This window comes from Pelodiscus sinensis, chromosome 18 (assembly GCF_052426305.1).
Source record: "Pelodiscus sinensis isolate ZL-2025 chromosome 18, ASM5242630v1, whole genome shotgun sequence".
NCBI lineage: Eukaryota > Metazoa > Chordata > Testudines > Trionychidae > Pelodiscus > Pelodiscus sinensis.
Window position 1 is genome coordinate 4864977 of NC_143069.1, and position 15681 is coordinate 4880657.

Consider the following 15681-nt stretch of genomic DNA (forward strand, 5'->3'; position numbering starts at 1 on the left):
GGCAGTCCCCGACTTACGTGGATCCGACTTATGTCGGATCCGCAGTTACGAATGGGGCTCCCCCAGAGGACACGGACTGCGGGACCTCCGCGTCTCCCCAGTCTGTCACAGCTTTTTGAAGTGGGAACAGAATCCTCATCTGTGTCTGTGTAACTGATCTGGGTGGTCTTCCTCCTTTCAGCTGGTAGGATTGCCTCTTATGCTTGTCTCCAGGCATGTTCTCCTGGTTCTCAAATCACTGCCAAGAAGGAAAATTGTCTAGTGCACTGTTATAAATTTGATTAGGTACATGGTAGGTTCAGATAGACAAACATAATTGTGATGACAGAAAACTGCTGCCTGGATACAAACTTAAACTGTCTGAGGTGACCTGCTTCTAACTGATTACCAAAGCATGGTTGTAATTATAGCATGGGCAGATTACCTAAGTAGTGGGACTTCCCGGAGATGGCAAATGAGAATCCTAAGATTGAAACACTGCAGTGGTAAAATATTTTAAGGAGCAGTTTCCAGTTAGTTGTCATTTGTGTTTGTGATTAAGTACCATGTGTTAAACTATACCGATAGAACAGAACTCAAGCAAGAATCTATTTGTACTGTAATTCCAGAGCTGTAATACTGATTATTTTTTTTCTTTTTCCTAGGGGGATATGCAGGCCATCCAATTATGAAAATCAGTGACAACTGAGCTGCTGCTGGTGCATACAGTATGGGAACAGCAAACTTCTTTGCCCTGGCAGTCTGCCTGGACTGATAACTGTCACCCCTCCTCCATCGGGCTTTGAAATTCCATGGGGTACTGGAAACACTAATCCTCTCGGAAGTAATTGACTGTGGCAGGATGTGTGGATGATGATGATGGCAAGAAAGCAAGATGTCCGCATTCCCACCTACAACATTAGTGTGGTGGGATTGTCTGGAACAGAGAAGGAGAAGGGGCAGTGTGGCATTGGGAAGTCCTGCCTCTGCAATCGTTTTGTGCGGCCTAGTGCAGATGACTTTCATTTGGACCATACTTCAGTTCTCAGCACCAGTGACTTTGGAGGCAGGGTTGTCAATAATGATCACTTTCTTTACTGGGGGGAGGTTGTGCGTTCCCTGGAGGATTGTGTGGAATGTAAAATGCATATTGTGGAACAGACTGAATTTATTGATGACCAGACTTTTCAGCCACACCGTAGCACGGCCCTGCAGCCCTATATCAAAAGAGCTGCTGCAACCAAACTTGCATCAGCTGAAAAGCTCATGTACTTTTGCACTGATCAGCTTGGGCTGGAGCAGGACTTCGAACAAAAACAAATGCCAGATGGAAAACTGCTGATTGATGGTTTTCTTCTGTGCATCGATGTTAGTAGAGGTATGAACAGGAACTTTGATGATCAACTTAAGTTTATTTCAAATCTTTACAATCAACTAGCAAAAACAAAAAAGCCCATTGTGGTGGTCCTGACAAAGTGTGATGAAGGAGTGGAGCGGTACATTAGAGATGCACATACTTTTGCCTTAAGCAAAAAGAACCTCCAGGTTGTGGAGACATCTGCTAGATCCAATGTGAACGTTGACCTGGCTTTCAGCACTTTAGTGCAGCTGATTGATAAAAGTAGGGGGAAGACTAAAATTATCCCCTACTTTGAAGCTTTGAAACAGCAGAGCCAACAGATAGCTGCTTCAAAAGATAAGTATGAATGGCTGGTTAGCCGCATTGTCAAAAATCACAATGAAACATGGTTGAATGTCAGCCGAAAGATGCAGTCCTCTCCAGAATATCAGGACTATGTGTATCTGGAAGGAACACAGAAAGCCAAGAAGCTGTTCCTACAACATGTCCATCGTCTCAAGCAGGAGCATATAGAACGTAGAAGAAAGATGTATCTTGCTGCTCTTCCTCTAGCATTTGATGCTCTTATTCCTAATTTGGATGAAATAGATCACCTGAGCTGCATTAAAGTAGAGACGTTATTGGAGTCTAAGCCAGATTTCTTAAAATGGTTTGTTGTTCTTGAAGAGACTCCTTGGGATACTACTAGCCACATAGATAACATGGAAAATGAATGCATTCCTTTTGACCTGATGGAGACTCTGCCTGCAGAACAACTTTATGAAGCTCATTTAGAAAAGTTGAGGAATGAGAGGAAAAGAGCAGAAATGAGAAGGGCTTTTAAAGAAAATCTGGAGACTTCCCCTTTCATAACACCTGGAAAACCATGGGAGGAAGCTCGTAGTTTTATTATGAATGAGGAATTTTACATGTGGCTAGAGGAATCAGTCTATATGGATATCTACAGCAAACACCAAAAACAAATTATAGAAAAAGCAAAGGAGGAGTTTCAGGAACTGCTTCTGGAGTATTCAGAATTGTTTTATGAGCTGGAGCTTGATGCTAAACCTAGCAAAGAGAAAATGGGTGTCATTCAAGAGGTTTTAATTGAAGAGCAAAGATTTAAAGCTTTACAAAAGCTGCAAGCTGAGCGAGATGCCCTTATTTTGAAGCACATTCATTTTGTGTATCACCCAACTAAGGAAACTTGTCCTAGCTGCCCAGTTTGTATAGACTCTAAAATTGAGCACTTGATAAGTTCCAAGTTCATAAGACCACCCGAGCGCAATCAGAAAAACTTGCTTTCCGATTCCAATATAGATAGGATCAATCTAGTTATTCTTGGCAAAGATGGTCTAGCACGTGAACTAGCAAATGAGATTCGAGCTCTGTGTACAAATGATGATAAATATGTGATAGATGGTAAAATGTATGAACTTTCCTTGAGACCAATTGAGGGTAATGTCCGACTTCCTGTTAATTCTTTTCAGACACCAACATTTCAGCCACATGGCTGTCTCTGCCTTTACAATTCAAAGGAATCTTTATCTTATGTAGTGGAAAGTATTGAAAAGAGTAGAGAGTCAACCATTGGCAGAAGGGAAAATCACTTGGTTCATCTTCCTCTGACACTAATATTGGTTAACAAGAGAGGGGACACCAGTGGAGAAACACTACATAGCTTAATACAACAAGGTCAACAGATTGCCAGTAAACTACAGTGTGTCTTTCTTGACCCCGCATCTGCTGGCATTGGATATGGACGGAACATTAATGAAAAGCAAATTAGTCAAGTTTTGAAAGGATTACTGGACTCAAAGCGTAACTTAAATCTTGTAAGTTCTACATCTAGCATTAAAGATTTAGCAGATGTTGACCTTCGAATTGTTATGTGTTTGTTGTGTGGAGATCCTTTTAATGCAGATGACATTCTTTTACCTATCCTTCAGTCCCAAACCTGCAGACCTTCCCAGTGTGGCAGTAGTAACTCAGTTCTACTTGAACTACCAATAGGACCACACAAAAGACGGATAGAACTGTCTATTCTTTCATACCATTCCTCATTCAGCATTAGGAAAAGCCGATTAGTCCATGGGTACATTGTGTTTTTTTCAGCGAGACGCAAGGCGTCCTTGGCTATGTTACGTGCCTTTCTTTGTGAAGTGCAGGATATTATCCCTATTCAGATTGTGGCACTCACAGATGGCTCAATAGACATTCTAGACAATGACTTAAGTCGAGAACAGCTGACGGAGGGACAGGAGATTGCCCAAGAAATTGATGGAAAGTTTACAACGATACCCTGTAGCCAGCCTCAACACAAACTTGAGATCTTTCACTCATTTTTTAAAGATGTGGTGGAGAAGAAAAATATAATTGAAGCCACTCATATGTATGATAATGCTGCTGAAGCATGCAGCACGACAGAAGAAGTGTTCAATTCACCTCGGGCTGGCTCACCTCTTTGTAATTCAAACCTTCAGGATTCAGAAGAAGACCCTGAGCCGCCATCCTACAGCCCATTTAGAGAGGACACATCCATTTCCACTTTGCCCAAAGATATTTCTAAACTTTCAATGGAACTGGAGGAGAATGATGGTATGTCTGTCTTTTCTGTTATGAAACCTAATGAAAACAAGCTGAACAACAAAGTACCTCCTCCAGTGAAACCAAAGCCCCCTGTACACTTTGATATTACAAAGGGGGATCTGTCTTATTTGGAGCAAAGACATAGAGATGGACAGAGGAAGTCTGTGTCGTCTAGTAATTGGCTGCCTCCAGATGGTTTTGACCCTTCTGATTATGCAGAACCTATAGATGCTGTGGTCAAACCAAGGAATGAGGAGGAAAATATATATTCTGTGCCTCATGACAGCACCCAAGGCAAAATCATCACCATTCGTAATATTAACAAAACTCAGTCTAATGGCAGTGGTAATGGTTCCGACAGTGAAATGGACACGAGCTCTCTGGAACGTGTGCGAAAGGTGTCTATTGTTAGTAAACCTGTATTGTATCGGACAAGATGTGCAAGACTTGACAGATTTGCCAGTTACAGAACCAGTTTCAGTGTAGGAAGTGATGATGAGTTGGGGCCCATTAGAAAGAAAGAGGAAGATCAGACAACCCAAGGATATAAAGGAGATAATGCTGTTATTCCGTATGAAAGTGCAGATGGAGAAGATCCAAGGAGAAGGAACATTTTACGAAGCTTGAGAAGGACGACAAAGGTATGATGCTAATTTTTGGCTATAAAGTTTATGGATAGTGATCTGCAAATCCACGATTATTGTGGTCAAAATATCTTTATAGAAGTCTTTCTCCTTGTGGAAAAAACATGCTTGTAAGAACAGAGTTGCTGGGGAACAATTGATTTAGTGGCATAAACCTCATAGGTTGGGCAACCCAATTAATATGCGCATTAAAAATTGGGCTTAGAATGACTGCTTAATGGTCATTTGTATACTTTGAATGTTTTTCAATTGCCCCTTCACATTTACTTAATTTTTAACTTGTGATTAGTTTTCTGCCCACTGAATGAGGGTTGGTTCAGGGCAGAGTGAGAAGCAGAGGGTGGGCAAGGAAGGAAGATGATAGTAAATAGCTCACCACCAAGGAACATCTCTTCTGTAGAGCGAGATCCTTGTATTGCACCTAAGTAAAAAAATATTGTTCCTGATAAGTGTTGTTTTCTTCAGTCTTAAAGTTTCTTTTAGATTATTCTTTGGGTACTTGCCTTAAATTCAATTATATTATTATCTGATGTGATTGAAGGAAGACATTGTTTAACATAAGGTGGATGCTGTGCCAAAGAAAACTTTAAGTGTTTTATTGTAATAGAAGTGGTTGTCTAATATTGCCCATTCATATTTTGTAAAGTTCTTGGGTTAGGTGCCCCCCCCCCCGAATCTTTGAGAGCAGTGTTACTTGGAATCGTTTTTCAATCCTCACTCCATATAGTTTGTTCCCATGTCGTTTTCTGAGGGTGTAGAAGGGTGAGTGGTCCCAGCTGCCCAGTAATTACATTTGCTTACTGAAAATGGAGCAAGCTCAGAGCATACTGTTTCCTTGCTGCTTCCCTCACCCTGTGTATGGCTTTGGGATATTTTGGGTATATGATTGGCTCATCTGAAGATGTAAGCTTGGGTACCAGAGCTCCACTTTTCCCAAAAGTGTGGGGATTCTTGCTGGCACCTCTATAAAGAGAGGGGGTAAACACCTTGTTATATGCTATGTTGCATAGTGGTCCTTCTCCTTGAACTCAGCCTGGGGAAATGCCAAAGTGTACAGAATCAGTAATGATGGAAGGTATAATCTCTGGCTTGGATACATCTTTATATAGAGAACAAAGGAGCTGTGCCCCCTGCTTGCTACCCTTCCTCTCATGGGGTTGGGGGAGGCAGCCCAGCTCTCTTGGTCACTGACGGAGGTTGGGCTATGGCTGTGCCAGCCCCTCTCCCTCCCTGACTGCCACACCAGCCCAGGTCCCTTCTCCCTCCCCTCCGCCAGCCCGCGAGTGCTTCTACCGTTACACTGGACTCTTGGCTACAGTATCCTGTTTATCCTGCATTCTTACTCAAGGTCTGACAGAATTCGGGTAACCTGTGGTTCTTTGCTTTGGGAGTCTGGGAGTATATAATCAGGCAGTCTTCATAGAATCAAATTATTGTTTATTTTAATATTAGAGTATTTAGACAAAAAGGATTTTAAAATAGTCTGCATGCATCTTTAGTTTACCTAAATGCATACAGTTCCCTGACAATAATTTAGGTCTCCTAATGCATGAAACACTCTTCATCAGACACCCTCAGTTTGGATCCCCTGACAACTACTTGCCTCCCGAGGGAGAATTCCTTTATAAACCTGCATGAATTCCTTTGATCTCCTGTGTTCTCAGGCCTCTTCCTGTCCTGATTCATACCAGTTTTGTAGGTTAGCTGGAGAAGAGGCAAAAACTTCAAAGACAATAGTCCTGGCATTATTCCTTTACCGCAGGAGTGGCCAACCCATTCTGGGCAAAGAGCCAAGATAGCAGTGGACCCAGCACAAAGAGCCGGGGCAAAGTTGTTGAGCAAAAAAAAAAGAAAAAAAGACAGCCCCTTTTGCCCCTTTAAAAGGAGCCCTGGTCGTGTTTGGTCGGGGGGAGCTCTGCCCCTTTAAGAAAATGCTTTTAAATTTGTTTTGAGGCTTTTTGGCCTCAGGCGGCTCCTGCCACCATCTTTAATTCTGCATCTTTCCTGGTTGCGCTGAACAGCTCACCTGCCCAGGTCAGCACAGGGAGCTGAGAGGAGAGGGCCATTTTGGGGGGGGTGGGGCTTAGCGAGCCGCATGGGGGGGGGGAGAGAGCCGCATGTGGTTCATGAGCCTTGGGTTGGCCATGGCTGCGTTACCACTTTCAAGGGGCTGTGAAGAGGTGGCGGATCTTGAGCCATTCTTTCTCATCCTGCTTGGTTTTTTTTTGTCTCCTTTTGCACTAAATCAGAAACAACTTAGTCACCTGTAAATTTAGTTATAAATTATTACAGAGCAGCTCTGAATGTGTCTCAGAGTTCACTGTAAGCTAAAATCAAGAAGAAATGAACCCCTGTATGGCTCAGAACCTGAAACACGAGAGTAAACAAATGCAGAGGAAGCTAGTCTTGAACCTAGCTAGAGAGGCTCTGGAGCTGAGAGTATCTAGTTTATACAAGTAAATGTTGTAGCAATGGTTCTTATTTGAGTGATTGCTCATTTGCATTCCAAGTTAGGTGAGTGTGCATAGTTGTCAGAAAGCTTTTTCTGAAACAGGATTCCGTAGGTCGGCAGTGGAGACCTTTGGAGTGGCGCCAGTATGGCAAGGTATATAGTCCGCTGCCGACCCGTCCCTCCCTCAGTTCCTTCTTACAGCCAGTAATGGTGATTGGAGCTATCTTTTCTCTTCCCTCCAGCAAGTGATAGTTCCTAGCTTTGTTTCAGTAGAGAGCTAAGTGTTTTATTTTACTTAGCTGTTAGCAGGGAGTCATTTCCCTACCCATCTCCAGGCCGGGACATGCCTCATCTCTATGGCTTCAAACCGTTCAAGGAGTGCAACAAGTTTATGCCTACGGGTGATCTACATGACTCCTGCCTTAAGTGTTTGGAAGTGGCTCACCTAGCAGACAAGTACAAGATCTGCAAGGTGTTTGTCAATTACATGTAGCGATAGGGAGTTTTGCCTCAGAAACTTTCTAATGGAGGTTTCCCTGCACCCTCATTCAGCGCCCCAGGCGGCAAGACCAAACTGGTCAGCCATCGTAAGAAGTGTGTCCTTGACTTTTCGTATGGAGTCCGAGAAGACCTCTTGGCACCGGCACTCACTGGCACTGATGGCTGCATCCTGCCTCTGCTCCCGTCCTCTGGCGCAGAGGAAGTGGCAGAGGTGGGAATGGCACAGGTTGCCTACTTAAAGGCATGCAAGTCAAAGAGGTCACATCTGGCACTGGAGCATACTGCCGAGCCACCTGCCCTCCTGGCACTGTCGACTCCAGTACCACAGCTGGTCCCGTCGAGTCTGATACTGGTGGACTTTCCGTCCAGAGAGAGTCAGATGGGAGATGTGGACATGCTGTCCACCCCTGAGGCTTATGAAGCGGCTTGGGACCTTATCAAATTAGCGTCTGGCTGCCCCGCCTTCCCAAAGGAGTCCCCATCAAGACCACTGGCTCCATCTCTGCTTCCTGGAACTATGCGGTCATGTGGGGAGCCTCCTATGATATGATGGTCGCCATCTCCTTGGCACCGGTCACCTAGATGGGACCACTCTCCTCGACACTGATCCTGAGATGGCTCCTGTCCAAAGAGGAGCCCTATCAGTGATTTGACCCTGTCTCAGTGGCTGCTGATGCAGCACAGTACCGTGCCTCCATGGTCCCCTTATATGACTTCTACATCGGAGTCGGAGCTAGAATTTCACAAGTCTAGGAGAAGACGTACCTTGACACATTGTTGCAACTGTCTCCACAGTGACCTTTCTGGATCCCATGGGCATATCACCAGGCACAGACTGGTAGTTCCAGGCCGCTGTCGGTGGCATCTGTCAGTAGGGGCACCCCTTTGGCATCTCTAGGAAGAGACCCTGCCTTAGGGGCCCAGTAGCCTTCCTCTTCCCAGCAGACTGGCTCCGCTTTGCAGATGGCTGTCAGGGGTACCAGGTCAGCCCTGTTCGGCACTGAGCTCCCTGGCTGGGCAACCTGTCGTTCCAGATCCCAATGGCAGCCCACGGTACCGGGTTAGCAGGTGTCTCTGTGCCCAGTGCTGCCTTTGGCTCAGCATCCTGGTACAGGTGACCATCGGCATGTGCTTTTGGTACTGGTCTCAGTGCCGGTTGCTAGTCAGGAGGATGTTGAGCTGCCAGGACCACCACTAAACCATTTAGGAAGTCCAATCAGTTATTTTTGGCCACAGTGGCTAGGATGAAAGAGCTCTCTGTCACCTCCCACAGGATTTTCTCCTGGATTACATCCTGTATCTGCAAGTGCTTATGACTTAGCAAAGGTCCCAGCCCCTCAGTTGTCAGCCCATTCAACCCGGGTGCAAGCTTCGTAAACAGCCTTTCTTGCTCAAGTCCCTGTCCAAGACATTTGTAGAGTGGCTATGTGGTCGTCTGTTCACATATTCACATCCCACTTGGCTGTCCAGGCTAGGGAGGAGGTTGTATTTGGAAGGGCAGTGTTACAAATGGCAGACCGGTGATCTCCAACTCCTCTGCTGGAAAGCAGCTTGGGAATCACCTGACTTGGGATGCACGGAAGCAATCAGTCGAAGAAGAAAAGATGGCTACGTACCTTCTGTAACTGGTGTTCTTTGAGATGTGTTGCTCAAGTCCGTTCCCTCCCACCTTCCCGCTGTTGGATTAGCTTTCGGCAAGAAGGAACTGAGTGAGGGGCGGGTCGGCAGCGGACTTTGCCTTATAGGAGTGCCACTCTAGGGTCTCCGCTGCCAACCTGCAGATTCTTGCTATGGAAAAGCTTTCCAATGACTGTGCATGCAGCGCACACACACCTAACTTGGAATGGACATGAGCAACACATCTTCAAGAACACCAGTTACGGAAGGTATGTAACCATCTTCTCTTCAGTGTTCTTTTTCTGAAAATAGTCTACGGTGCTTTACTATGTAATTAAAGAGAAGCTAGATATTAAAGAGAAGCTAGATAATTTCATGGAGGTTAGGTCCATAAAAGGCTATTAGCCAGGGGATAAAATGGTGTCCTTGGCCTCTGTCTGTCAGAGGCTGGAGAGGGATGGCAGGAGACAAATCGCTTGGTCATTGTCTTCGGTCCACCCCCTCTGGGGCACCTGGTGCTGGCCACTGTTGGTAGACAGGATACTGGGCTAGATGGACCTTTGGTCTGACCCAGTACGGCTGTTCTTATGTTCTTATGTACTAACCTCAGTAATACTGAGAACACTAGTAGCAGCCATTGCAATCAGATTTAATCTTTTCCATGGTGTCTCCTCATTTAGAGCCTAAGAATAACAATGTTTGCTGCCAAACTGCTTTGGCAGCAAACATCAATCTCGTTTCCACCAACTGTCATATTTTTGGCAGTCACTATTTCTCCTCCATGTTTTTATCTCTATAGGCAGGGGATGTTGGAATGCTGAGTAGTGAGTGAAGTCTTCCATTGCCCCACGAACAATGTCGTCGACTTTGTTGTTCTGTATGTCTTAGACAAATTAGCAGGAAGTTGAGAGATTGGAAAGCTAATATTTCAGAGTTCTTTAAGCTATCAGCTAGGGATGAAAAATTCTATTTTATTGGCTAACCAGTTAAACATATGGCTTAAAAACATTAAAATTCCCTTATTCAAAAGGATCTTAAAGTGGAGTGTTTGGAAGTACCCAAATGACTTAGGAGCACAAGAGCTTGTTTGTGGTAAGGTATTTATTTTTCAGTATTGGCATCTGAAATAATTTATCAATAGAACAGGAAGAATTGAAAAAAATAGAAGCCTTATATATCTACCTTATTTCAATCCTGACATGGAGGGTGTTACTGTGAGGGTGTGGTGGAGTTTAGTCTCTTCTGCACTTGCCTGTTGTGTCTGAAACCATCTCACTGTGACAGAGGTTTACATAGATGCCTGACTGCGAGGTATTCTTTCTACTAGGAATTCAGCTGAAACCCACAAACTCTTTCCGTGTGTTTTGGAAAGGCATTGTGTTCCATGCAAAGCAGGAATCTATGAGGTGAATAGCACTATAACCAATTGTATAGTCTTTCACACACAATTATGTTTTTTTGTTACTGAGGTCTTTATTTCCCTACTCAAGAGTAGGGATGTAAAATCCTATTTAATTGGTAAACGGTTAAACATTGTTTAACTGATTTAAGGGAGGCAAATAGGGGGACCGCTCCAACCCCAGCTCATCGCTGAGCTGGAGTGGTCCCCCTCATTAAAGGTGTCCAGAGCAGCCCCTGCACAGCTGGAGCAGCCCCCTGCCTGGTGGGGAGCTGCTTCAGCTCCCAGCAGCAAGTATCACCCATTAAAGGTGATGCTTACCGGTTAACCTTTCACATCCCTACTCCACAGTTAAGGCTGAGTTCCAGTTTGGACTTAAAGTAGAGAATCAACAGCTTTAATTTGTTAGTAAGGTCTTGTCTACACTGGCATGTTTTGTCACCAAAAACTGCCTTTTGGTGATGAAAACCTCTGTGTCCCCACATTAAGGATGTGAACGTGTACCTGTGTAAACGATGAGCCTGGGCTCATAGGTTAATGTGCATGGCGACGTGCAGACCTCTCCCTCGTCCTCCACTGCCCCCTGCTCTCCTCTCTCATACAGTTGGGAGTTGGTACGCATGGGGAGCTGCCTCCCGCCATGTAATCCTATTGACCTAAATAAACTCATTTTAATATCCCTAGTCTGTATTACAGCTTGACAGATATTGTGACACATGGTCTTTTTTGGCCACAAACTTCCAGCTCCACAAGGGACTTTTGTCTCTGCACTGTTGACAGTTATGCAATGTGCACTAGGTAGGTTTTTTGGACTCTGGCATGTCCCCCACAATGCCCTGTTTAGCCATTCTGGGCATCACCTTGAACTCTACTGCTCCCATAGTCACGCAATATTTACAGATAGAGATGCCCCTCCCTCTGCAAACCCCAGGAAATTGAAATCCATTTCCTGTGTCTATAGCACATTGTATGGTGGTCCTCATGATTTCCTCTCAAGGACGCAGTGATGGTGGCTGTAAGTGACCATTTCTTGAGCCAGCCTTGTGTGAGAGGGGGTATGAGTGAGACATCCTCAGTGCAGAGCCAAGATCAAGGAACTTTGGCAGGCCTACCAAAGACCAAGGAGGCAAACAGCCTGTCCGGTGCTGCAACCAAAACATGCCAGTTTTATAAAGAACTGGACAGACTCCTGGGTGGGGAGCCCACAACCAAACCCTGGGACGCTGTGAAGCGTTCTCAGAAAACAGAGCCAGAAAAACTTGTCCCGGATATAGAGACACAAGTTGATGAGATCAAAGAGGGCCAGGAGGGGAGGGTTAGTCCAATGACAACCTGTGCGCCTGGCAGCGAGGAATTGTTCTCAAACGATGTTTGTGAGGATGCTCCACAACTCCTTATGGAAGAGAGGCCGTGTGTTGAAGCAGTGGAAGGGACGCAGGTGGGTAGGGTTGGAGCCTGAGTGGGTGGCAGCCATGTGGGGTGGTACGGGGGTGGTACCCCGGTGAGAAGTTGCTGCCCAGGCACCTGGGGTTGGGGACTGAGTTGGCGGTGACGGTGAGACAGTAAGTTGCTCTATGCAGCTGGGGAGGAGGGGCTGCAGTGCGGGATGACTAGAAGCTGTATTTCTGTAAGCTGACTAGCACTCCCCTGTTATGGCCAAACACAGCATCAACACCAATAGCAAGAGAATCTTCCTAGGAAATGTCAGAGATTCACTAGATTTACTTATACATTTTGTCATGGAGATTCCATGCAGGGCTGCCATTGTCCTACCGATTGGTATGGCACTTTCCCAAACCAGTCCTCAGTGTGTGCTGCTGGAACCAGAGTGGAGTCCATAAGCAGCTCTCCGTCCTCTCCCTCTTTTAAAACTCACCAGGGTGCAATGTCTGCAGAGATCTGCATTTGCCTCCAGGATAATCCAAAAAAGTGGGAAATTTTCTTCAGGGACATGCCTGTTAGTGAAATGTAATAACCTTCATTGTGAAAAGTACAGTCATTCTATTAATGATGACTTTTGCAGAGCAGACCTTGAGAACTCAGCCATCATGACCACCAGCAGACGGAGTAGGGCAACTGAGGAAAAAGAAGCCAAAGATGCATGACAATCTGGTGAAGCATCACTCAAGTCAGTCAGAGAAAAAAGAGCAACAAAGACAGCAGAGACGAGCTATGGAAAGGGAGTGGAGGTAGCAGACACGAGCTATGGAGAGGTAGCCAAGACAAGTTAGGGCCAATCAACAGAGACAGGAGATCACTGAGCACTTGCTATAGTTCATGCAGGACCAAAATGGCATCCTGAGAAGTATAATCCTGGTAAATAGAGACCATAACCAAAGGTCTCCCATTCAGAACTCTCAATCATGCCTCTCTTCCCTCTGACGATTTATGACTACAAAGGTGCAATTCTGTATTCAGCAACCCTTCCTCTGTCACAATCCAATAATGTTTTCTTCCCCTTACCTTCCGCTCCCTGGGAAAGCACGGGTGACATCTGGATGCTAAGTATCAGAGGGGTAGCCACGTTAGTCTGGATCTGCAAAAGCAACAAGGAGTCGTGTGGCACCTTATAGACTAATAGATGTATTGGAGCATAAGCTTTCGTGTGCAAAGACCCACTTCGTCAGATGAAATGCATCTGACAAAGTGGGTCTTTGCCCATGAAAGCTTATGCTTCAATACATCTGTTAGTCTATAAGGTGCCACAGGACTCCTTGTTGCTATCTGGATGTTAGCACGTCTGTGAGATTTTCAAAGACAAAGATGTATGTCAAGCATAGGTATGTGCAGCACATTTCATTAGGGTGTACACCCAAAGAATTTTTTTAAAATGTACTCTTTGACCCCCATTAGCCATACCCCCTGACCCCCATTAGCCACGCCTCTGGAGGTAACACTTTCAGGGCAATATGGACACATGACTAGAAATAAAAGGTGTCATGTGACACACACCCCCTAAGGACTTTTCCCACCATCGTCTTACCAATAGGGATTAGTTTGGCCCTCACCAACCCCCCCTCATGCAACGATCCTGCAATTGCATTAACCCAATGTGTGAGACATTAACTCGGGGGGTGGGGAGACTGGGGGAAGTGTTCCCTCTAAGAGTTTCCTCCCATGAGCACAATAAATTGTGTTGTGCACCAGTACTGAGTGTGGCTTGTTTGGATGTGCCATGGTGGCACTCAAGTTATTCATAAATATCTTAGGAACCACTTACCTTTCCCCTCTGCTGCCCTGTCTCCTCCCCTTGCTCCATCAGCTCCCCTGGTGCCTGCTGCCCCCCAATCCCTCACCCACCTCTGCTGTCCTGACTCCTGCCCTTCTCACTGCCCTTAGGCCTGCCCCCCTCCAGCAGCCTTTCTCTCCCCCCGGGCCCACTCCTCCAGTAGCCCCACTCTGACCATGTGAGCTACCCCTCCTCATCCCCTCTCCTAACACCCCCCTCCACACACCTGCCCTGCCTCTCTCCTCTGGTGCTGGTCCCTCCCCTGCAGGTGTCTGCCCTTCTGCTTCACCCCCCGGAATCCCCTGCACCTTCCCTTACCCCTGCACCTTCTTGGTGCCTCCCCCTTCCCTCACTGCCCCTGCCCCCTTTGCCTTCTTTTTCCCTGATGCCCACCCCCTCACCACCCTCTGTTCCCGTTCCCCTTCCCCTCATGTTCCTGTGCCCTCACACGTGCCTTGCTCCATCCCCGCCTTCCTCATGCCCACCCCTTCTTTCAAGCCTTTTCCCAGCACCTCCTCTTCTCCCCTCTAGCCCCCAAAGCCCTTCCCCTCTCCTCTCCTAGCATCATCCTGTCGTCCCCCTCTCACTGACACCTCCCCTCTTGCCCTTTTCCTCATTGTCTCCACTTGGGCCCATGGCATTTGTCTCTGACCTACACCTTGACCCTTGGTGCCTTCCCCTTTCATCTCCTGACCTGCCCCCTTCCCCTCAGCACAAGCCCTTTCCTCTCTGACCCTTACCCCCTATTTTTCCCTCCTCTTCCAGCAGCTGCCAGCTGGTCTGTAACAAAGTTGTAGGGTCGCCCTGACTGCTTCACCCTTCTGGTGCTCCCCCAATCTGTCTCTTAGGTTTCTCAGCCTCCTTTTGGGCCACAAACCCCCACCCTACAGTCTCTGGTTGCCAAAGTTCCGGCAGTCCCCATCACTTGGTGCCTGCACCGGGTCCGACTCATAGGGTTGCTAGGTAGACCCTCCCCCCCAAAAAAACAGACACACTTGATCTTGGGAAGGGAGGAAGAGGGACTAGCTGGGAGGGCAGGGACTGGCCGGGGGGAAGAGGGGATGGGAAGCAGCTCTGGTGGGGCCAGCCGTGCTGCCCCCGATTCTGACCTCGGCTTCCCCTCCTCCCCACCTCCTCCCCCGAGGCCAGTCGCGTTGCCCCTGACCCCCCCTCCTCCTCCTCCCCGAGGCCGGTCGCGCTGCTCCCTACCCCGGCTCCCCTTCCTCCCTCCCCAAGGCCAGTCACGCTGCCCCTGATCCCGACTCCCCCTCCCCGAGGCCAGTCGCGCTGCCCCTGATCCCGACTCCCCCTCCCCGAGGCCAGTCATGCTGCCCCCGACCCCCCCTCCGAGGCCAGCCGCGCAGTACCCGATCCCCTGCCCAGGGCACCCCCGCCTTCCCGCCCAGGGTTTAAACTCACCTCGCTTGATGGGGCGGCTGGGTGACATTGCTGCGTCCCTGCCGCCTCTTTCTGTGGGGTCCTAAGACCCGCCGGTTTTGGCTGCGCATGTGCGGCAAACCCGGCACAGCGTCCGTTCCCTGGAGTGCCGCTCCTTCGCTCACGCCCCCTTTGAATCATTAGGGTGTGCCTGGACACACCCGGCACACCCCGTGCGCATGCCAGTGATGTCAAGCATGTTTTCATGAGTTTTTATTTTGTGTTAATCTACACAAAATTGCTCTGGCCTTAACCCTTTTGTCCCATGGGAATGCCTTGCTTAGAAGCAGGAAAGAAACTCCAACACACCGAAATCTCAGGCCCCCTCATTGTCAAAGTGGTTCCTCAAAACCTCCCTGATATGAATGGCCAATTGGTGCTCCTTTGACAGCTTGTCATTCCTCAGTGCTCCACCCACAGGGAAATACTTTCACAGAAATTATGTAAGCAACAGCATGCAGGGATGAGACACTTTGGGGATATGAGCCTCCAAAA

The 15681-nt window shown here is 47.2% G+C and overlaps 1 protein-coding gene across 2 annotated transcripts in view; it reads left to right on the forward strand.

Moving 5' to 3' along the window:
* ARHGAP35 (Rho GTPase activating protein 35) overlaps positions 1–15681 on the forward strand; it is a 121414-nt gene that overhangs the window by 30575 nt on the left and 75158 nt on the right. For both annotated transcript variants that reach the window (XM_075915359.2, XM_075915358.2), the window contains one exon: positions 645–4548. In XM_075915359.2, the coding sequence (XP_075771474.2) occupies positions 850–4548 (3699 nt within the window). In that variant the 5' untranslated portion in view covers positions 645–849. The remainder of the gene's footprint in view (positions 1–644; positions 4549–15681) is intronic.